Source organism: Dendrobates tinctorius, unplaced genomic scaffold, assembly GCF_039654945.1.
Source record: "Dendrobates tinctorius isolate UK_male_01 unplaced genomic scaffold, ASM3965494v1 ptg000254l, whole genome shotgun sequence".
NCBI classification, from domain to species: Eukaryota; Metazoa; Chordata; class Amphibia; order Anura; family Dendrobatidae; genus Dendrobates; species Dendrobates tinctorius.
In genome coordinates this window covers 7,252,494-7,276,030 of record NW_027361921.1, presented here as the reverse complement: position 1 = coordinate 7,276,030, position 23,537 = coordinate 7,252,494, and the positions used below count along the sequence as shown (strand labels likewise).

Genomic DNA, 23,537 nt, shown 5'->3' with positions numbered 1-23,537 from the left:
GCCTCCGTCTGATCCAAATGAGCGCCGCCTCCTGCCCACTTCCGCGCTGCCCCCCCTCCATACGTCACCACGTCTGCCGCCTCCGTCTGATCCAAATGAGCGCCGCCTCCTGCCCACTTCCGCTCCGCCCCCCCTCCATACGTCACCGCGCCGTCCCCTGCACTTGTCACTGCCGCCTCCTGCTTAAAATACGGTAATGCACACAGTATTAATCATACATCAGTAAAACATACACACTGGCATACTGTTTTGTGGTGAATACAATACTGTTCAGGTTGTTAATAAATGTTAATTTTATGGTTAAAACAAAAAAGTCGACAATTTTTTTCCAATATAAGACATACCCCGAAAGTAAGACATAGTGGGGCTTTTGGGGATAAAAAGAAAGTAAGACACTGTCTTACTTTCGGGGAAACACGGTAGTTACGTTCAGATGGACAGAACTTTCGGGAAAAGAAAGCACAGGGATTCATTTTAGATGTTACAGGATCCTTTTGGGACAAAACAGCTCCTGCACCAATCTCAGAAGCATCCACCTCTACCTGGAACGGGAGTGAGACATCAGGTTGCCGCAAAACCGGGGCGGAGGTAAATCTTCGCTTCAGCTCCTGAAAGGAAGCAACAGCCTCCGGAGACCAATTCAACACATCAGCACCCTTCTTAGTCAGATCAGTCAATGGCTTGGCAATACTAGAAAATTTTGCTATAAATTTCCGATAAAAATTAGCAAAACCCAAAAACTTCTGGAGGGCCTTCAAAGAAGTGGGCTGAACCCAATCATAAATGGCCTGTACCTTGGCCGGGTCCATTTCAATAGTTGACGGAGACAAAATAAATCCCAAAAATGAAATCCTCTGTACTCCAAAAAGGCATTTCGATCCTTTGACATACAGGGAATTCTCCCTCAAGATCCGGAACACAGTCCGAATATGTTCCACATGAGAATCTCAATCCTTGGAGAAGATCAAAATATCATCCAGATAGATAATCAAAAATTGATCGACAAAGTCTCGGAAAATATCGTTCATGAAGCACTGGAAGACAGAAGGGGCATTAGTGAGCCCAAAAGGCATCACCAGGTACTCAAAATGTACCTCCGGAGTATTAAACGCGTCTTCCATTCATCCCCCTGCTTAATGCGGATAAGATTATACGCCCCCCTGAGGTCAAGCTTGGTAAACCAGCAAGCACCTCTAACTCTAGAGAATAGATCCGAAATCAGGGGTAACGGATACTGATATTTAACAGTAATTTTATTGAGGGCACGATAATCAATACAAGGCCTTAAAGAACCATCCTTTTTGGCCACAAAAAAAAAAACCGCACCTAAGGGTGAAGAGGATGGTCTAATATGACCCTTCTCCAACGCCTCCTTAATATAGGACCGCATAGCCTCGTGCTCGGGTACAGATAAATTGAAAAGCCGACCCTTGGGAAATTTACACCCCGGGCTTAGTTCAATTGCACAGTCATAACTCCTATGAGGAGGAAGGACGCAGACTCATTCTCACTAAATACATCATAAAAGTCCGCCAAATAGTCAGGAACATCATGCGACTGAGGAGAGGTGGAAAAAACCGGAGCCTCACTAAAGGCACACCGACAACCCCAACTCACCACAGACACAGATTTCCAATCCAAAACTGGATTATGAATTTGCAACCAGGGAAACCCCAGAACAACGGCATCATGCAGACCATGCAACACCAAAAATCTGCAATTTTCTTGATGGTCTGGGGCGACCCGCATTACCACCTGGGTCCAAAACTGAGGTTTATTTTTCGCCAAAGGAGTGGCATCAATACCCCTCAAAGGGATAGGCGTCTGCAGGGGTGTCATAGGAAATCCACAACGTTTAGCAAAATCCAAGTCCTTTAGGTTTAGCGCTGCTCCCGAATCCACAAAAGCCTTGGCGGAAAATGTGGACAGGGAGCAGATCAGAATAATTGCCAGAAGAAACTTAGGTTGAACACCACCAACAGAAAACGTGTGTGCAAAACGTTTCTCTCGTTTAGGACAAACAGAAATATTATGCGAGGCATCTCCACAGAAAAAACACAGCTTATTACGCCTTCTGAACTCCTGACGTTGCGCCTTAGACAAAACTCTATCACATTGCATAGGTTCAGACGTCTGTTCAACCGGTGGCAACACCTCTCGTGCAATCCTGCGTTCACGTAAACGCCGATAAACCTGAAAGGCTAATGACATAGAATCGTCCAGACCAGAGGGAACAGGAAATCCCACCATAGTATCTTTTACGGCTTCTGACAAACCCTTCCGAAAGAGAGCAGCCAAGGCATTATCATTCCAGGTAGTAAGGACCGCCCACTTTCGGAACTTTTGACAGTACAACTCTGCAGAATCTTGACCCTGGTTCAATGCCAACAGGGTCTTTTCAGCCTGATCAATAGCATTAGGTTCGTCATACAACAACCCCAAAGCTTGAAAGAATGCATTCACATTAGTCAGAATAGGATCATCTGGTTTCAAAGAAAACGCCCAATCCTGGGGATCGCCACGCAGCAAAGAGATGACAATTTTAACCTGCTGGGCGGAGCTCCCTGACGAGTTAGGCTTCAAGGCAAAAAATAATTTACAATTATTTTTGAAACTCAAAAATTTAGATCGATCCCCAAAAAATACATCAGGTGTAGGGATCTTTGGTTCAACAGCATGCGAACGGGCAAGGTAAGCGGAAATTCCCCGCACTTCCGCAGCGAGCTGCTCCACACGATCAGACAATTGCTTTATCTCCATTGAGAGAGAAAAAAAAAATTCCCCCTACGGCCTCAGAGATATAGAGGAAAGAATATACACACACCTTTTTTGTTTTTTTAAACACAATTTTTTCCTGCTATTGAGTACCCTAGGATCTGCGGTATGGCGGGTGATTCTGTTATGAATGAGTCACTGAAGGAGGCAAAAACAGGAATGCTAGCTAAGTCCAGAAAACCAGAGAGGTTGGCAGCTATCGGATTGCAGACCCCTGAACCTATCAACACAACTAGCAGTAGCCGTGGGGGGTTCCTACGATGCCCTAGACCCCTCGATCACAGCCGGAGAATTAAATAGGTCTAAAGAAAGAAAGGGGAAATATAAACTGCCCCAGAGCAGACCCCAAAGCAATAGGCAGCCCCCAACATATAATGACGGTGAAGCAAGATGAAAACACTAACACAGACAGAAAGAGAGACTGAGCAAAGACGGGGCCCAAGCTAACTAGATAGAAAAGGACAGGAAGGCTGCTGTCTGCAATCCGTGAAAAACCCTATGAAAATAAGAGCCAACAAACTGACAGTGAAAAAGGCCCTGAAGACGCTAGGCTTCAAAAAAGCTATGTCAGTACTCAGGAATATTCTGAAGACAGAGCAACCGGCAAAAGGAGATTCAGCTCACCCCAGCAGGGAATGGCAGAATCCAGAAAAGCAAGGAAAACAAAAACAAAACACTAATGCTAACAGGCAAAGCAGAAAACTTAGCTTTAGAGGAGCAGGAATCAGACTGGTCTCCTAGAAGTCCACAGAGAAATCACCCGCAGGGCAGAAGGGCGTCGGCAGCCTTATATCCAGTCCGTGACTCCACTCAGCCAGTCATCCTCATTAGGCTCAGGTGCCTGATAATCAGGCTCATTACCTTCCTTTACCAGAATAGGGAGTTCACCAGACCTCAGTGACGAAGGGGAAAATGAACTCACAACAGGGCCCAATCAGTTCTAGTTACGCCCCTGAGATCTACTTATATTTTGTATTCCAAGTGCACTGACCACACACACTGAATGCCATTGAAGAAAACTCCCTAAAAAGACACGCACAAAAAAACAAAATAAAACAGAAAACCAAGCAATTCCACCAATGTTTTTTTTTTAATTCCACCCCTTCTTCCAAAATCATTACAGAGGTACATTCACAAAGATGACCCTATCTATTCTATTACTTCTAAATACTGTTTTTCTGTGATTCCTTTGTATCCCCGTTCAGACTGCACCCACACACACAAATGATACACCATTTGAAAGGTAAACTTGCCCCCTTCAGCAAGAAAATAGCCAAAACAAACCTCACATCCACGATTTGATTACAAAATAGTTTAAACATTAATTTTCATAAACTTACAGTAAGGAAAAATGACCTGCAGGTGCACCACAGTACCCCAAAGCACACTACCAGCACATTTGTAAACATGCACAGCTTTTTCGCTGATTACTTCACCCCACACACACACAAATAATACACCATTTGAAAGGTAAACTTGCCCCCTTCAGCAAGAAAATAGCCAAATAAACCACACATCCACGATTTGATCACAAAATTCAGTTTGAATATTAATTTTCATAAACCTACAGAAAGGAAAAATGACCTGCAGGTGGCACCACAGTACCCCAAAGCACACTACCAACACATTTGTAAACATGCACTGCTTTTTCAATGATTAATTCGCCACACACACACACACACACACACACACACACACGCGATACACCATTTGAAAGGTAAACTTGCCCCCTTCAGCAAGGAAACAGTCAAACAAACCACACAACCATGATTTTATCACTAAATACAGTTTAAACATTCATTTTCATAAACCCGCAGAAAGACACAATGACCTGCAGGTGGCATATCAACCGGAAAACATTTTTTGGCCTCTACTTATTAAACCAATTTAATGTATTACCACTCTACATATATATACATGTCTGTGTTCATCATCTCATGAAATACATTTACATCTGCCTAGCTTGCTTTTTCTGAAATTGCCTGCGCCCCCGACGACCAATGTACGAAAATTTTGCACGGGCCAAGCTAGTCTGTTTTATTTGAAAACCCATTATACTGCAGGAGTATAAATAACTTTCTAAATATAACTTTCTTGAGTTATCGTAAATTCCTTGGGCCCAATTGAAAAAGAATTGTCAAAGTATTTATGTAATCACTACGGTCATATTTATAAGCATACAGAAATCAAAATTGGATTCTGCTAGAGGACAATCATTATTGCAACCTGCCATATTCAAGGTAAACAATTCAATGTATTATAATCAATATAAAGAGACATTTGGGGTAAAGAAAAATATTTAGAGTACAGTCAAATGTAGCTGATGAGCTGGGACTTAAAACTACTCCATCATGTGTACTTCAGCAAACCAGTGTAAGGTTGTGGCACGCTTGTTTATGTTTGCATGCCTTTTCTGGCTAATGACCGTTTACCGGCAAAAACTTCATTTTGGGGCAAGGAGAAATCTGTGACCCTATAGTTTTATAAGTTATGCTTGACAGAACAGGCCCGACTTGATACAAAAACTCTAAAGAGAATACCATACTGTAACGGTTTCAAAACATTGATTTACAAAAAAATATTTTTACAGTATTTAAAAAGAATTACCTGTCTTTTGGGAATGGGTTAACTTTGCATGCCTCGAGAAGAAAACGGACAACTTCTACATGCCCTGCATTTCAAAATAAAAGCAAAAGAATCAAACTAAACATTCATATATTTGCTTTCAATGAAAAAATCCAAAATGTGTTTAGAAAGGTACATTTTATGTTTATAAAGTAAACTAAAATGGGAGTTGTCGGTAGGATCACCCGTCCTATGTGAGCATCTAGGTCATAGGAGGCTGAATAAAATTATACTTTGATCTGTAATCTGATATCTTATTCTAGACAAATCATTTTTTCCCTAATATAAGAGAATCTGCCTCCAGGGCTTATTATAAATGACAGGGGATGTTACCGGTGTGAGACATGTAATGACTGACAGTCTGCTCTTCTGATCTACCAGTCTCTCACTGGGAATTTCTTAACAGCTCATTTACATATTAAGAAAAATATGGATTTCTTGTGAATTAAACATCAGATCACAAATATCAAGTATCATTTTATTCAGCTTCCTATGACCTACATGTCCATGTAAACACCTTAGAAGGGTAGATCCTACTCACATATTCAGAATCCCTTTAAAAGGAACCTAGTCGCTGGCTCATGCTGCCCACGCTGTGGGCAGCATGAATAAAAGGCTAGCTACATGATTGCAGCCAGGAATATAACTCTTTCAAACACTCTAGTGTTTCAGTAAAAATATAGTTTGAAGATCTGGCCAGGAAACACAACCAGAGATGAGAGAAGTCCAGGCCAAATTTTACATGTTGAACCTGACATGATGTATAAGGCGCTGCAGAGCTGAGTAAAATGTTTGCGTTTTTTATAAATTCTGTCTCTCTGTTGTTAACTATCAAAGTATGTGGCACCTCAAAAGTTAAACTTGTTAAGTCCAACTGGGCATTATTATTATTATTTATATAGCACCATTGATTCCATGGTGCTGTACATTAGAAGGGGTTACATACAAATTACAGATATCAATAAATAAATAATTAAAATTTGCACTTAATAATGAACCCCTTTAGCTTGTAGTGAACTAAAAAATACACTCAAATGAATTGGATTGCTCCAAGTTAGGTAGTGTAAGGTACCGCTTGTTATTCAGGTAGGGGACATTCGCAGCCAAATAACCAGGTCCGGCACGGGTTTCTCATATAACTCCAACAGTCCATGCGGTTTATTAAGCATCATAAACCATGAACAGCAACAGAAAGTTCATATACAACAGCATAGCGTCCATGACAGAGCTCAATTCTGTTAACCCTGTAGTCACACAGGTTATGCAATGTCCAATATGCAGGCTCTCTAGCCTCTCAGTTATCTCACCCCGTGGCCGGGTTACCTCATGGTTGCTTCACCACACTGCAGACGTCCATTCCCTCCCCTGGGAACTCTCATGCACTTGCATCCATTATACACAGCGTCCACACGTGCGGTTAGGAAGGCAGCCACTACTTCCTGCACGAGACCTTCCCTACGGACCAACCCGGTCCAAGCATTCACTCATGTGACCTACCCTGGTCACCTTATATGGTCCATAGCCACGCCCACCGGATCACATGGCTATGACCTCATCGCAGTTCCTTCACACACATCCACTTTACTATGGCGTTCTAGACACCGCCCCTAGGTGGGTTTGTAGGTAGCTGGTTCCGCCCATCTCACCAGCTACCTGGAAAGCTCTCCCTGACACAGTGTAACGAAAGCTCAGCAGTACCTCTGCTGATCAACACACATATTCAAGCTTCCATCCCAAGGCCACCTACCTTGGGATACATAACGATCATTCAGCATCCTGCCACTCATCCTCTCTCCTGGGACACCCACACAGCACCCCCTAGCGGACACAGTGGTCACTACACCACATACCTCCCCCTCTGTTCAAACTTGTGGGGTTGAACACACAACATCACCCCGGGATCTCGAGACCGGGCACCCATGTCACCTTGCCCAACAGGTCGAGAGAACCATCTCCGTCTGTTTTGTCTGTCATATGGCCTCATCTCTAGGTTAGGCCTCCCCAGCAGTCAGAATATTGGCCTTGATCTTTGGCCCTCCAGTCACAGTCTGTCTGCGTCATCAGACACTGTTTAGTCATCACACTCCTCCAGTGGCGCTCCATCAATTCCTTTTCTATCTATGAGTCTTATAACAAATGGTACATCACCACGTCTAAGTTTGCTTTTCAGTACATTAACCTCATGGTTCATTGCATCTGTTGTCTCTGTAGCATCCTCTAGTTCACGCTGTAATCTACGGTACAACGTATTGGCACGTTGAGCCTCATTCTCTTCTTCTTCCACCTGGCGCTTCAGCTGTTTCAGACGCACATTATTTCCCTCCGCCAGGCCTTTGTACTGCTCAGAATTACGCCTTTCATCATCCATTTGCATTAGTACATCCTTCAGTTTTTTCTCGGTACGACATAGTTATTTGCTTGCAGATTGTCGCTCTTTAGTTTCTGCATCAAGCTGTTCCTCCAGTTGTGCAACCTTTGCTTTTAACTCCTTATTCTGGCGATCTAATTGCTGATGGGCATTCTCGTTCTTCTGAGCATTACTACGTCCTGCATTCAGATCACCATTCATCCGGTCAACCTGAAGTGTGGCCTTTCTCAGCCTGTCATTGGCTAATTCAACGTTGCCTTGTTCTTCCTCCAATTCTTCTTCAAGCCGTGCAATGCGAGACTCTAGATGCCTATTTTTTTTCCAAAGCCAGAGCATCTTTACCACTGGTGGTGGCAATTAAATCAGCCAGTTCATCTCTTTCCTGCTGTGCTTGCCTTTTAGCATGCTCTGCAGCAGCAAGCCCCTCCTGCATATGGATCATCTCTGCTTCCATACTTTTCAGTTTCTTCTTATCTTCACTCTGTTCACCACTTGGGCCTGGCCTCTGTAAGCCTTCGTCCCAGTTCTTCTCCCACAGAAGACCTCTTACCATTTGTTAGTACTCGTACGTCTTCTCTGAGGGACTTATTCAGACTGTCATGATCTCAGTGCGGGTTTTACTCGCACACGTGGGGTTAATGTTTGGAACCAGTGCTGATGACTGGCATTTCTGGGGTTAAAGGTTGTGATCCCGATGCAGGCTTACCTGCACACCTGGGGCTATGATTGTGGCCTCTCCCTGGTTCTGGGGGAGGCTTCTAATAGCCTCAGGACGCTCCCATCCCTGTCAGTTATACTCTTGCCCTTGGCATTTGTGTGGTGACCCCTGAGTGTGTTTGTGCTGTGTTCTGGTTACTTGATTCTCTGTGTATGACTCGGTCTGTTCTCTGGATATCGCTTTGGATTCTGCCTGGTACCTCCTATGTCTGTTTGGTTTTGATCTCTGCTTGGCCCTGATTATCCGCTCTGTCTCATCCCTGGTACTGTACTGTGATCCTGTGTATGACCTTTGGCTTTGTCTGACCTCCCGTCTGTTTATTCCTCCTGTACCTCGTTTAGCACTGCTTCTGTACTCAGGACACGCGCACTGGCTCTATGAGCAAGTGTAGTGCGGTGTCTCTGACACAGACCTTGCCACGTTGACAGGTGACCTTTGAATTCTGAGACTTCCTTCTCTAGCTCTTCAAGTCCGTGCTCCCTTTCTCTCTCAGAGCCACATTCACCCCGATCATCCGAGTGAACCCTCCAGTTACCCTCTGACCGTGTGTCCGCTCCAGTCATCTCATCTACCAGCTCACCGCCAGTCATGTCACAAGACGTCAGGTCCGTCCGTTAGGCAGATGCACCCCTTCCTCCGGTCACTTCTACCTCCGACCTGTCCACGTCAGGAGCAGTTACCGTCTCAATATCTGTTAGCCCAACAGTAGAAATGTCTCCAACCCCTTGCTGTAGAGGAAATCCCCTCTCCCACAAGCCAGAGAACAGTCTAGAGTTGTGGCCTATAACCACTGGACAGGACAGATTCGGGACTATCGCTACATCCTGTCCCTCGATGTCCCAACCTGTCTCAAAGACTACCCTGGCGACCGGGCAACTCTGAGTGCGCCCGTGGTTGCAAGTAACCCCCACCTTTTTGCCGGGTAACTCAGGAGCAACCCGCACTAGAGTCACCGGGCTCCCAGGGTCGACCAGACCAACTATATCTATCTGGAGGCCACACCCCCTTGGCATCGTGCCGGCTGGGTAGTTCACCAGGCAGATAGGACAGACATAGGACATTTGCTCCTGGCAACAGTTCATCTGTACCAGCTTTTTCACATCGGGATGCTCCACCCGCTTTCCCCAGGACTCCACCCCCTTTTGGGCGACTATCCCCTTTTGGGACTCCACCCCTTTTTGGGTTACCACCCCCATTTGGGTCACAGTCTCCCTCTGGGACTCCACCCCTTTTTGGGTTACCACCCCGATTTGGGTTACCACCCCCTTTTGGGATTTCCCCATGTGCTTTCTACAGGTCTCCTCAGACCACAGTTCACACACCACAGTTTATGTCTTTAACGATACCACACAAGTTCTTGTTGGCACCACCACAGCTCCTGCTGTCACCGATCTCCGACACCTCCGGCTGCCGTTCACACAAAGCTGCTGGTGTCACCTTCAAAACCCCGAGTTACAGCAAGCCGCTTGTCACCTTCGTAACCCCGCCGAGTTGTCACTTTCTTGACCCCACTGAGCCACCACAAGCTGAGTTGAGAAAAGAGGAAAAAAAACCACACAACTCACGTGTTCTGTCTGTGTGTTATTCAGGACGTCTGTCTCCTCCTGAGACCGTCCAACACACAGGGCGCACCGGGTGCTATTCAGGGAGCCAACTGTCAGTATTCCGGGTTTTCTAAATCACCTTGTGAATGAATTTGCCCTTTGTTAAGTTGGAGGTTGCTGTTTTTGTGTGCCCTACTTCCTGTTCATGTGTATAAAACCGGCTCAGGTGCTGCCTTTCCTTGCTGGAGTATTCTGCTTCCTTCAGCTGTGCTGCTGGTTTCTGAGTGTGCTTCTGCTGTGGCTCTGGACATTCCCTGTTCTCTGTAGGAAAGCTGCATTCATCTTTGGAACTTAACCCTTGGTTCACGGTATCTGGTAAGAACTGTGTTCCTGAACTATGTGTGGTTCTTAACCCTTCACTCGTCCCCAATGAGAGCAGTCGGAACTGTCACCTACCGTATGCCTTAATGTGAACCTGTTTCTGGACTCACCTGTGTTCATGCTACTCCAGGGATCAACTTGTGAATCAGCTTTTGGACTTTCCTGTGCTCTTGCTGCGTCTGGGATTTACCTGTGCTTGCTACATACCTGATTGGACTCTCTCTGCATCACTACTTTGTGAACTGCGCCACGTCACCTGAGTGTTACACTCACCTTGGATCACATGTTTATGAGGACCCTGTTTTAGGAACTTTACTGAATTGCTATATAGCTTTAGGACTTGTCTCATTTCAGGTTATCAGCATATTGTTTTTGGGTGTCACTGCTGTTATAAAATACACTATTTGCACTAAAGTAACCCGCTTCTGTCTGTTCATTGCCCCACGCTATCAGAATCCTCGAGTTCCTACAATAGTATTACAGGATACTCCAGCCAAAAGAGGATTCTGCTGGGGCAATGTCACAGTCACAAGCAGACAAGTTGTTTTCTATGATTAACTCCTTGCAGCAGGAGGTGGGGGCTTTACAAAATAAGCTCAGAGACTTGGAGTCCCAGGTGGACCACAATGCACAGGTGTTTGGTCAGGCTCTCCAAGATCTACGTACCAAGACGGAAGTCCAGGAGGCCTTACCTACTGAGCGTATACCGTCCCCCAGTATGCCCAAGTTGCCCCCATTCCGGTTTAATGGTGACCGAAGTCAATTTCGTGGGTTTGTTAATCAATGCATATTATTTTTTGATGTACATGCCTCTTACTACCGGTCTGATAGATCTAATGTTTTATGTATTATTATGTTGTTGACATCACGGGCTCTGGCTTGGGCAAATCCTATGGTTGAAAGTCACGATACCCATCTAAATAATTTGGATGATTTTCTGACATCTATGGCGCAAATGTTCGACGATCCCAACCGCCGTGCCACCGCTGAATCTGCCCTGCTGTCATTACGCCAGGGGAAGCGCTCAGTCATAGAATACGTTACCGAATTTAAGAGGCTAGTGGTGGATACCAACTGGGAAAACAATGCTTTATTGCCAATTTTTAGGAAAGGTTTATCCAGTGCAATCAAGGATGAGCTAGCTCGTTCCGAGTCCCCACAGGAGTTCGAGTCGTTTTTACAACACTGTGTGCGTATTGACATTCGCCTAACTGAACGCAGACAAGAGAAATGGGCAGCTTTAAATTGCATTGCTAATTTTTCTCTTCCATCTAGGGAAACTACAGGCAAAAACCCACGGGAAACCGAGGAGGTGCCTATGCAAGTGGACTCGCTACAAAGACGTGAGAATAATGAAGGCCGGGAATACCGTTTCCATGAACGATTATGTTTTTATTGCGGTCAATCAGACCATTTCCTCATTAATTGTCCTAAATGTCCCAGGCGACCTAACAAGGTGTTAGCGGCAGTAGGGGATTATGACAATATGGACGCTGAGTCTGAAGTTTCGGAGACCAGTCTACACCTAGACGCTGTGTTTCCCCCAACATTGATGTCGACTTCCCCTAAAGATCAAGGGGAAAAATATTCACATTGTTCTCTTCCTATTCAGATTCTGTGGGAAGGTCAGTGGATACCAAGTTCTGCCATGATAGACTCTGGAGAAGGCGGGAATTTCATGGATTCTTCTTTTGCCAGGAAACATGGTATAAGGACACAACTAAGAGCTTCGCCAGTCACCATGGAAACGGTGGATGGTTCCCCATTAACTTCTGGACCAGTAGACCGGGAAACGGTGCTCATGGAGTGTAAGATGGAACCAGACCATCAGGAAACCCTTTCATTTATGCTAATATCTTCTCATTTTCCTATAATTTTAGGAATTCCCTGGCTACGGTCGCAAAATCCAAACATCAATTGGGAAACCAAGGATATATCCTTCCCCTCGAAGGGTAGTCCTACCATCTGTCCAACAGTCACGGTTCCAGTTACCCGGGACGTGGAAGAGGCAATACAGGTACCCACTCTCCCTCTGGTTTACCAGGAATTCGCAGACGTTTGTGACAAGAGGAAGGCAGACTAACTCCCACCACATAGACCATATGACTGCCCCATAGAATTGCTTCCTGGGGCAGCGATCCCTTTCGGCCATGTTTACCCGCTGGCAGCTCCAGAACTAAAAACATTACGAGAGTATATAGATGAGAACCTAGCCAAGGGGTTTATCCGACCATCCTCTTCACCAGCGGGAGCCCCAATATTCTTTGTAAAGAAGAAAGATGGGACTCTAAGACCCTGCATTGACTACCGGGAGCTAAATAAGGTAACCATTCGTAACAGGTACCCGTTGCCGCTAATTCCTGAAATGTTGGAAAGAGTTCGTCAAGCCAAGGTGTTTACCAAATTAGACCTTCGTGGGGCATATAATTTACTCCGTATACGTCCCGGAGACGAATGGAAGACGGCTTTTAGATGCCGGTATGGACATTTTGAATATTTAGTGATGCCATTCGGACTGTGTAACGCTCCTGCTGCTTTTCAACACTTAGCCAATGATATCTTCAGGGATTTATTGGATCATTATGTGGTAATTTACCTGGATGACATCTTAATCTTCTCTGATTCTCTACAGGAACATCAGGAACATGTCAAGACCGTGCTCAGACGTTTAAGAGAGAATCATTTATACATCAAACTCGAAAAATGTGAGTTTCATTGCTCCGAAATTCAATTTCTGGGCTATATTATTTCTCCCCAGGGATTGAACATGGAATCCAGCAAGATCCAGGCGATCATAGACTGGCCGGTACCAGGAAACATCAAAGAGGTTCAACGATTTATTGGTTTTGCTAATTTTTATAGACGTTTTATCCGGAATTTTTCGTAAATTGTCCTTCCCATAACTCTCCTTACTAAGAAGGGGAAGAAGTTTGTATGGTCTTCGCAAGCCCAGGAAGCCTTTGACCGCCTCAAGGTTTGTTTTACCACGGCTCCGATATTAATGCATCCGGATCCTGCACTGCCTTTCATCGTGGAGGTGGACGCTTCTGACTGTGCACTGGGAGCTATCCTCTCACAACGAACCGGAGACAAAGGTTTGCTGCACCCGTGTGCCTTCTTTTCGCGCAGGTTATCTTCTGCTGAACTAAATTATGACATTGCAGATAAGGAACTTTTGGCAATCATTTCCGCCTTTAAAGAATGGAGAAACCATTTGCAGGGAGCAACTCAACAGGTAGTAGTGCTTACAGATCATCGTAATTTGGAATTTCTTAAATCCGCCAGGTGTCTTTCTCCCCGACAAGCTAGGTGGAGTTTGTTCTTGAACCAGTTTGATTTTATTATCTCGTACCACCCAGGTTCACGTAATGGGAAGGCCGATGCATTATCCCGAATCCACACGGTGGACTCCGTGCCTGGGACCCCGTCTAAGACCATCTTGTCTGATGCCAATTTCATAGGAGTGCTCCAGGACCGGGACTTGTGGGAGGAGATCAAGCTGGCCTATGACGGTGATGCATTTCTTGCTGCTCCACCTGACAACGTGAATCTTGTCTTTCAGAATGGTGTGTGGCTTAGAGACCGACGTATTTACGTCCCAGAGGCTGTGAGACTTCGAATCCTCAAATTGGTCCAAGACTCCGTATTGGCTGGTCATAGGGGGGTACAGAAGACTCAGGAATTTTTAAGTAGTTTTTTCTGGTGGCCTACCTGCTTAAAAGATGTGAATGAGTATGTCCGCTCTTGTGAGGTTTGTGCCCGGTACAAAGTTCCTCGTGTTTCACCTACTGGTCTTCTCAAACCACTACCCGTACCATCTCGCCCTTGGGGGTCTATTTCGATGGACTTTATTGTGGAATTACCCACCTCTGGAGGTAAAAACACTATTTTGGTGGTAGTGGACCGTTTAACAAAGGCGGCCCATTTTATTCCTTGTACCGGTCTCCCCTCAGCTACAGAGACAGTGGATCTGGTTATCCAGAACGTTTTCCGGCTGCATGGGGTACCAGATGAGATCATCTCTGACAGGGGAATACAGTTTACCTCTAGGTTTTGGAAAGAATTTTGCTCTGCGCTCCACATTAATGTTTGCTTGTCTTCTGCATACCATCCTCCGACCAACGGGCAGACCGAACGTACCAATCAAACCTTGGAGTAATATCTACGCTGCTATGTCAGTCATTTGCAGGATGACTGGCTGAAACTACTTCCTTTAGCGGAATTTTCGTACAACTCACAGAGCAGTTCCACGAAGGTAACTCCTTTTTTTTGCCAATCTGGGATATCATCCAAATATTCTCCCTAGGTCTCCAGTTGTCTCTTTGGTACCGGCGGTTCAAGACAGAGTGGAGCTGTTGCAACGTAATCTTGAAGTTTTGAAGGACTCCCTGACTGTAGCACAGGAGCTTTACAAGAAGTCGGCTGATAGGTTCCGGAAACCAGCACCTTTGTATAAGGTAGGAGACTCGGTTTGGTTATCTACCAAGAATCTAAGGTTGGGTGTTACTTCGCAGAAACTGGGACAGAAGTTCATTGGTCCATTCAAGATTACTGGGATTGTGAGCTCCATTGCTTGTCGGCTGAAGCTACCACCAACTCTAAAGGTACACCCAGTATTTCATGTTTCTTTATTAAAACCGGTTTCTCCCAACGAGTTTCAGGGACGTATCGTACCTCCTCCTCCACCAGTGTTGGTTAATGGCGAAGAACAATTTGTGGTCCAGGACATTATTGATTCAAGACTGCATCGAAACCGGCTTCAGTATCTAGTTAGATGGCAGGGTTACTCTCCTGAAGACGATTCCTGGGAACCAGTAAGTAACATCAATGCTCCCCTGAAGGTTGCTCAGTTTCATCGGAGATACCCAGACAAACCTGATCCGGGATCGTCCTGAGGCCGTTTCTAGGGGGGGAATAATGTCAGTATTCCGGGTTTTCTAAATCACCTTGTGAATGAATTTGCCCTTTGTTAAGATGGAGGTTGCTGTTTTTGTGTGCACTACTTCCTGTTCATGTGTATAAAACCGGCTCAGGTGCTGCCTTTCCTTGCTGGAGTATTCTGCTTCCTTCAGCTGTGCTGCTAGTTTCTGAGTGTGCTTCTGCTGTGGCTCTGGACATTCCCTGTTCTCTGTAGGAAAGCTGCATTCATCTTTGGAACTTAACCCTTGGTTCACGGTATCTGGTAAGAACTGTGTTCCTGAACTATGTGTGGTTCTTAACCCTTCACTCTTCCCCAATGAGAGCAGTCGGAACTGTCACCTACCGTATGCCTTAATGTGAACCTGTTTCTGGACTCACCTGTGTTCATGTCGCTCCAGGGATCAACTTGTGAATCAGCTTTTGGACTTTCCTGTGCTCTTGCTGCGTCTGGGATTTACCTATAGACTTGTTCTGGACTTCCCTGTGCTTGCTACATACCTGATTGGACTCTCTCTGCATCACTACGTTGTGAACTGCGCCACGTCACCTGAGTGTTACACTCACCTTGGATCACATGTTTATGAGGACCCTGTTTTAGGAACTTTACTGAATTGCTATATAGCTTTAGGACTTGTCTCATTTCAGGTTATCAGCATATTGTTTTTGGGTGTCACTGCTGTTATAAAATACACTATTTGCACTAAAGTAACCCGCTTCTGTCCATTGCCCCACGCTATCAGAATCCTCGAGTTCCTACAATAGTATTACACCGACCCTCCTCCCAGGGTTTCCCAACACACCGGCCTCTGGACCTAGAGGCTCAGCGGGTGCTCTTCAGGATATCCATCTCCACCTGAGACTGTCCAACACTCACGCCTCACCAGGTCCAAGGTCATAGCACGTGCTCCAGAGATCCGATTCTTCTCCCAGAACCTCCCAACACTGACCCTCCAGGACCATGCACACTGAACCCTCCAGGTACACAGTCTTTCTCACTGACCCCGGTCAGTATAATACGGACACACGTCCGTTACCTGTGTTGGCCACACAGGTTCTCGGGTACCTCTTATCCACAGAGGCACCCTACAGCAATCCACAGTCTCTTGCTCTCACCCCAGTCAGCATACCACACGGCTTTCACGACCGTAACCTGCTGGCCACGCAGGTTCTCGGACCCCTCTACCGCAGAGGTGTCCTATAAGTCTCTTCCACTGACCCCAGTCAGCATATCACACGGCTTTCAAGACCGTCAGCCCTCCTGGCTCAGCGTTGCCAGCACTGCAACATGTGCTGTTGGAACCGTTGCCCTTAGCAACCGAATTTTGCAGTCATCATCCGTTGCCCCTAGCAACAAGGCTACAACAGTGCCCATAGCATTCTCCACGCAAGGTAACGCTTGTTATTCAGGTAGGGGACACTCGCTAGGCAGCCAAATAACCAGGTCCAGCACGGGTTTCTCATATAACTCCCACAGTCCATGCAGTTTATTAAGCATCATAAACCATGAACAGCAACAGAAAGTTCATATACAACAGCATAGCGTCCATGACAGAGCTCCACTCTGTTAATCCAGTAGTCACACAGGTTATGCAATGTCAAATACGCAGGCTCTCTAGCCTCCCAGTTATCTCACCTCGTGGCCGGGTTACCTCATGGTTGCGTCACCACACTGCAGACGTCCATTCCCTCCCCTGGGAACTCTCAGGCACTTGCAGCCATTATACACAGCGTCCACACGTGCTGTTAGGAAGGCAGCCACATCTTCCTTGCCGAGACCTTGCCTACGGACCACCTGGGTCCAAGCATTCACTCATGTGACCTACCCTGGTCACCTTATATGATCCGTAGCCACGCCCACCAGATCACATGGCTATGACCTCATCGCAGGTCCTTCACACACATCCACTTTACTATGGCGTTCTAGACACCGCCCCTAGGTGGGTTTGTAGGTAGCTGGTTCTGCCCGTCTCACCAGCTACCTGGAAAGCTCTCCCTGACACAGTGTAATGAAAGCTCAGCAATACCTCTGCTGATCAACACATATTCAAGCTTCCATCACAAGGCCACCTACCTTGGGAAACATAACGATCATTCAGCATCCTGACACTCATGCTCTCTCCTGGGACACCCACACAGTGCCCCCTAGCGGACACAGTGGTCACTACACCACAGTAGTTATTGCCTTAAGGTGTAATCTGAGTGGATGTCTGTACTCCAGATGTCCAGTAAAGAGTGCTGTATATCTTTATGTGAAGTCAGATTGAATATTTGCCAGATAAACGTGGGTTAATACCACGGCTCTTCAGGAGTGCTGTCCCAGCCGGTGACACACTCCATGCTCCCCTCTTCCAGAGGCGCGCCGGCGTGCAGTGTGCATGATGTGAAGCTGTGGCGTGAGATGAGCCAACAGGACCTTCGTGATGTCACCAGTCACGTGATAGATTACAGGGAGCACAGTGGACCAATTCTTCTCCGACTAGTTTCGGAAAAAACACGGTTTCCTTCATCAGGGATGGTCGAATGGAGGAATCGGTCGCCTTAAATATCTTCTGGTACAGCCCTTAATTGAATCCAAATAATTCAACCTCACAGTTTAACCCCTTAGGTGCAAGACTGTCCATATTAAAAATCCAGACTCTCCATGCGGGACATTTGCTTAATATAGTCTCTTTTCTCCAACTTTTGCGCACAACTTGGAGACCTGTGATTGTCGTTCCCATAGGGAATCCCCATGATATTCACAATAGTGTTCAGACAAGGGATGTCCTAGGAATTTTTTATTTATATTCCTAAGGTGCTCATTCACCCTTACTCATAATGGATGCTTTGTGCGTCCTATATATAGTTTATCACAGGGGCATCTCAATGAATAGATAACCCCTGCTGTGTTACACGTAATATGAATATGAATGAAATATGAATATTTCATTTCCGTTGGATATGATAAACTGTTTTTCTGTTTTTAATGTTTTACAGATCCTGCAACCGCGGCATGGGTAATAGCCAGGTCTCTGACCAAAGGGACCAGATTGGGGTACTTTTCTTGGATTGGCTATAGGTACTGTTGGTGCCACTAGATTCCCCAAATTTCTTGCCTTTCTATAAATGAATTTTGGCTCAATTGGTAATAGATCCAATATGGTCTTATCTTCCCATAAAATCCCCCAGTATTTTTTTTACAATTTTTCTCAGAATATGAGTATTTGCACTATACTGGGTTATGACTGGGAAATCATCATTCATATCATATTGTGAGTCATGGTTATGTTTATCTTGGAGTAAGTTATCCCTAGGAATATTATTTATTTTTTCTCTTTCACCCAGGAGGAAATCCTCTCTATATCCTTTCCCCTTAAATTTATCCATTAGTGTATTTGTTTCATCTAAAAAATCTTGTTTTCGTGAACAATTTCTATGTGCTCGTATAAATTGACTCTTTGGGACATTGATGAGCCAAGTGGGTAAATGACAATTGTTCAGCGAAATATAGTTATTAGAGTCAGTCGGTTTATGATATGTTTTAGTGTGAATAGTTCCATTGTCTATAAAAACATTAAGATCTAAAAAATTTATTGACATATATACAGATATCAAGATATCAAGATATACAGCGCTCTTTACTGGTCCTCTGGAGTCCAGACATCCACTCAGATTACACCTTAAGGTAATAACTACCTAACTTGGAGCAATCCAATTCATTTGTGTGTATTTTTTAGATGGCTACAAGCTAAAGGGGTTCATTATTAAGCACAAATTTTAATAATTTATTTATTTATTTATATTTTACTGATCACGGTGGTGTGTTTTCCTAATTTGCAGCAAGTGTTCCTCTTTTTTTTCTACAGTTACTAGCGCCACCTACAGTCTATACTAAATTACAGATATCACTTACAGTAAACAAACTAACAATGACAGACTGATACAGTGGGAAGAGGACACTGCCCTTGCGGGCTTACATTCTACAAGATGGTGGGAAAGGAGACAGTAGGTTGGGGGGTTGCAGCAGCTCCGGTGTTGGTGAGGAGGTAGCTCCAGTAGTGGTGAGGAGGCAGCGGGGTCATTGCAGGCTGGAAGCTTTCATGAAGAGATGGGTTTTCAGGTTCCGTCTGAAGGATCCAAATGTGGTTGATAGTCATAGAATCATAGAATTGTAGAGTTGGAAGGGACCTCCTGGGCCATCTGGTCCAACCCCCTGCTCAAAGCAGGATTCGCTAAATCATCCCAGTCAGATGTCTGTCCAGCCTCTGTTTGAAGACTTCCATTGAAGGAGAACTCACCACTTCTCGTGGCAGCCTGTTTCACTCATTGATCACTCTGTCAAAAAGTGTTTCCTAATATCTAATCTGTGTCTCCTCCCATTCAGTTTCATTCCATTGCTTCTAGTCTTTCCTTGTGCAAATGAGAATAAAGATGATCCTTCTACAATGTAACAGCCCTTTAGATATTTGTAGACAGCTATTAAGTCTCCTCTCAGTCTTTTCTTTTGCAAACTAAACATTCCCAAATCCTGCAACCTTTCCTCATAAGACAGGGTTTGCAGACCGGTCACCATTCTGGTTGCTCTTTTCTGAACTTGCTCCAGTTTGTTGATGTCTTTTTTAAAATGTGGTGCCCAAAACTGGACACAATATTCCAGAAGAGGCCTGACCAAAGACGAGTAGAGGGAAATAATGACTTCACGTGATCTAGACTGTATGCTTCTGTTAATACATCCTAGAATTGCATTTGCCTTTTTTGCTGCTGCATCACACTGTTGACTCATATTCAGTCTGTTATCTATTAGTATACCCAAGTCTTTTTCACATGTGCTGTTGCTTAGCCCTATTCCTCCCATTCTGTATATGCTTTTTTGATTTTTATTGCCCAGATGTAGTACTTTGCATTTTTCCCTGTTAAAAACCATTCTGTTAGTTGCTGCCCACTGCTCCAGTTTATTTATATCTTTTTGAATCCTCTCTCTTTCTTCTCTAGTATTAGCTATCCCTCCTAGCTTTGTGTCATCAGCAAATTTAATCAGTTTACCCTCAATTCCTTCATCTAAATCGTTGATAAAGATGTTGAACAATACAGGGCCCAGGACAGAGCCCTGTGGTACCAAACTTGAGACATTCTTCCAACTGGATGTGCAGCCATTTACGACCACTCTTTGGGTCCGATCACTAAGCCAGTTATGAATCCACCTAACAGTTGCCTTGTCCATTCCATACTTAGTCATTTTTTCAATAAGGATTGTATGAGATACTTTGTCAAATGCTTAGCTGAAGTCAAGATATACTATATCTACAGCATTTCCTTGATCCACCCAATAAGTGATTCCGTCATAGAAGGAAATTAAGTTAGTCTGACATGACTTATTAGTTACAAACCCATGCTGACTCTGTTTAATCACTTCATTCTTATCCAGGTACTGACATACATGTTGTTTAATAATTTGTTCAAAGATCTTTCCTGGTATAGAAGTCAGACTCACTGGCCTATAGTTGCCTGGGTCCACCTTCTTCCCCTTTTTGAAGATAGGAACAACATTTGCTCTTCTCCAGTCTTCTGGGACTTCTCCTGTCGGATGTGTTAGGGCACAGAATTCCAGAGGATGAGGGATATTCGGGAGAAGTCTTGGAGGCGGTTGGGTGAGGAGCGAATAAGTGTGGAGGAGAGAAGGAGGTCTTGGGAGGACCGGAGATTACGTGAGGGAAGATATCAGACAAATATCAGACACAGACTGAGTGACAGCGAAGCTGGTGTGAGCCATTCCATATTCATCTCCCCCTCAGGGAGCAGAATGCCAGACTGCAAAGTTTAGATATTTCTGTAAGTTTTCTCCCTTTTTTTTTTTTTTCAACTGTTTTGCATATTTGTATTTCACTTTTTATTTCCAGATTTTTTTATATCCTTTTAGTGTAAGCACTGTACCTTTTCTATTTAAAGCTTAAAACTTTAATAAGTTTGAATCTTGTATGCGCTAAAGAATCCATAGCCTTAGAGTGTGTGATCCTGGTGATTGGTATATAGTAGTACTACTCATCACCCATGTGTTCGGTGAGTGATGGCAGCGAGTATGAAACGGGGTGTGTGGTCTGCCTCAGGGTGTTATTTATGCTCCCATTGCAACATAGAACAGAGGTTGAATGCTGGACTGAGTGAGAAGAGATAGATAGATTAACCAGAACGTGCGGACATGGGGATTCATGGATCGAGATAAAAGAGCAGCCCAAGATTAATTTTATATTTAATTGCCGAAAAGGCGCACTAAAAATATACAGGTATAAGTTCACAAGAACAATATACAGGCATACAGTCACAAGTGTAGTTCAAGGATAGGGTATAGATAGGGAGCATTTACTGTGTTATGTAGCATGTGACCACAGGGAGGCGCTGATGGATTACAGGTCCAAATCTTAGTTACAGGCTTTCCTGGATGCGTCAGCTAACGTATCCTCCTGCCATCAGAACACCAAGTAAAAATATCTGACAAATTTCATTGGGGGTTTGTACTTCTGCTGACGCTGACCAATCATAGGAAGCAATACACTGGGCAAAGAACAACATGCTCCCACAAAAGCTTAGAACAAGCTTAATGAGAGAAATGTATTGATAAACAGTCTGTTCTTCTCACTGCAGTGTGGTGACGTGTGATTAACTGACAGCTCTCCGCTCTCATCACTGGCAGTCAGTGTGGGGGGTCATGCGGTACTGTAGAAGCTGAGTCTCACTGCAAAAACTTCTAGCAGCTCTCCTATCAAATTTATAATCAATTAGATTTATTGTCAGGACCAAATACACATTAGTATTGCCAAAGCAAGTGTAGTGCTGCCAGCTCTGCTGTACTGCAAATACCCCCACGCTGACTGCTGAATAATACTGAGGTCTGGTGTGTTTCAGTACATGTAATCACTATTTATTATGTAGAAAGCAGATTGTCAATATGCTTCACACAGAGCCTGTTCTAAGCTATATTGGGGGCATGTCCTTTTCCCCTTGTATGTAGATGCCTGCTTATGATTGGTAGAGCTGTCAGCACTATGAAAGAAGAGCTACTAAGAGTGCTTATAATGTGACCCAATTCTGCTGCACTGCCCGTCCCCCCACATTGACTGCTGGAGGTGTGAGATAAAAACTGTCAGATAATAACACACATGTCTGCGCTCATGTATTCACACTGCAGTGAGGACAGAAGATTTATTGTCAATGCATGGATCACACAAAGCCTGCTGTAAGCTATTTACTGCTGTTACTGCCTGATTATGATTGGTCAGCTATGGTGTAAAGGGTATACAGAATCTGTGGATGCACATGAAGGGCACCAAAAAAAGAAAAATAACTGGCACTCCTTATGGTGTAGAAGATACAAAGTTTTAATGGTGCAATCCAGAAATATGATGTTTTGATCTACATTAGACCTTCAGTAGACGGATTTCCATGAAGAAACAAATGCTCAGATTGTGTGCTGTGCAGAAAAGGCGTGAATGTACGCCCCAGGGAGAAAGGCTTCGCTCCAGGTTGTCCTGTTCCACACAGCACAAGATCAGCACTTTCATCATTGGTCGGCGTCAAAAAGAGGAATAAGAATACGCCTCCAGTGAAATCTCTCTCGTAATGCCCACTGGAACTTAAAAAAAGAACTGTTTAGTGCCACATACTTTGATTCCTAACATCTCTGCAATGGACAGACAACATTTAAAAAAAAAGGTTATTCTTCTCTGCATCGAATATTACATCAATTGTCCAGTTCAACATGAAATATTTGGTGACAAGGTCCTCGTTAAGAGGGTTCTCCAAGAAAAGCGTTTTTGTTCTCTAGACATGGAGACATAAAACTTTATTCACTTACTACAGGTTAAGCAGAGCCTCTCCACTGCTGCCCCCCTGTCCTTGCCGACAGACTGCAGCAGTGACCTCACAAGTACACACAAGTAACTGCTGCAGCCAATCACTAGGCTTGCACCCACTACTTCAGCTGAGTTCAATAACTGTACGATGTGTAGTAAGTAATAAAATAGGCAGAGTTAAAAAGTTTACTGAAAGGGGTTGTAAGGTGACGAGAAGCTATCACCAGGGGCGTAACTACCACGGTTGCAGGAGTCGCCACTGTGACCAGACCTGGGGGGAGTCAGGGGCCCAGCAGGCATATCTCCCAATCGTCCCGATTCTCGCAGGACAGTCTCATTTTTTAACCCCACACCCACGTCCCGCACTGCACTGAGCCACC

At 44.7% G+C, this 23,537-nt stretch overlaps 1 protein-coding gene across 1 annotated transcript in view; it reads right to left on the bottom strand.

The window, feature by feature from the left end:
* The window catches only part of LOC141067709 (glutaminase kidney isoform, mitochondrial-like), a 484,569-nt gene that overhangs the window by 11,772 nt on the left and 449,260 nt on the right, over positions 1–23,537 (bottom strand). The window contains exon 17 of the mRNA XM_073558128.1: positions 5,383–5,446. Coding sequence (XP_073414229.1) covers positions 5,383–5,446 — 64 coding nt within the window. The remainder of the gene's footprint in view (positions 1–5,382; positions 5,447–23,537) is intronic.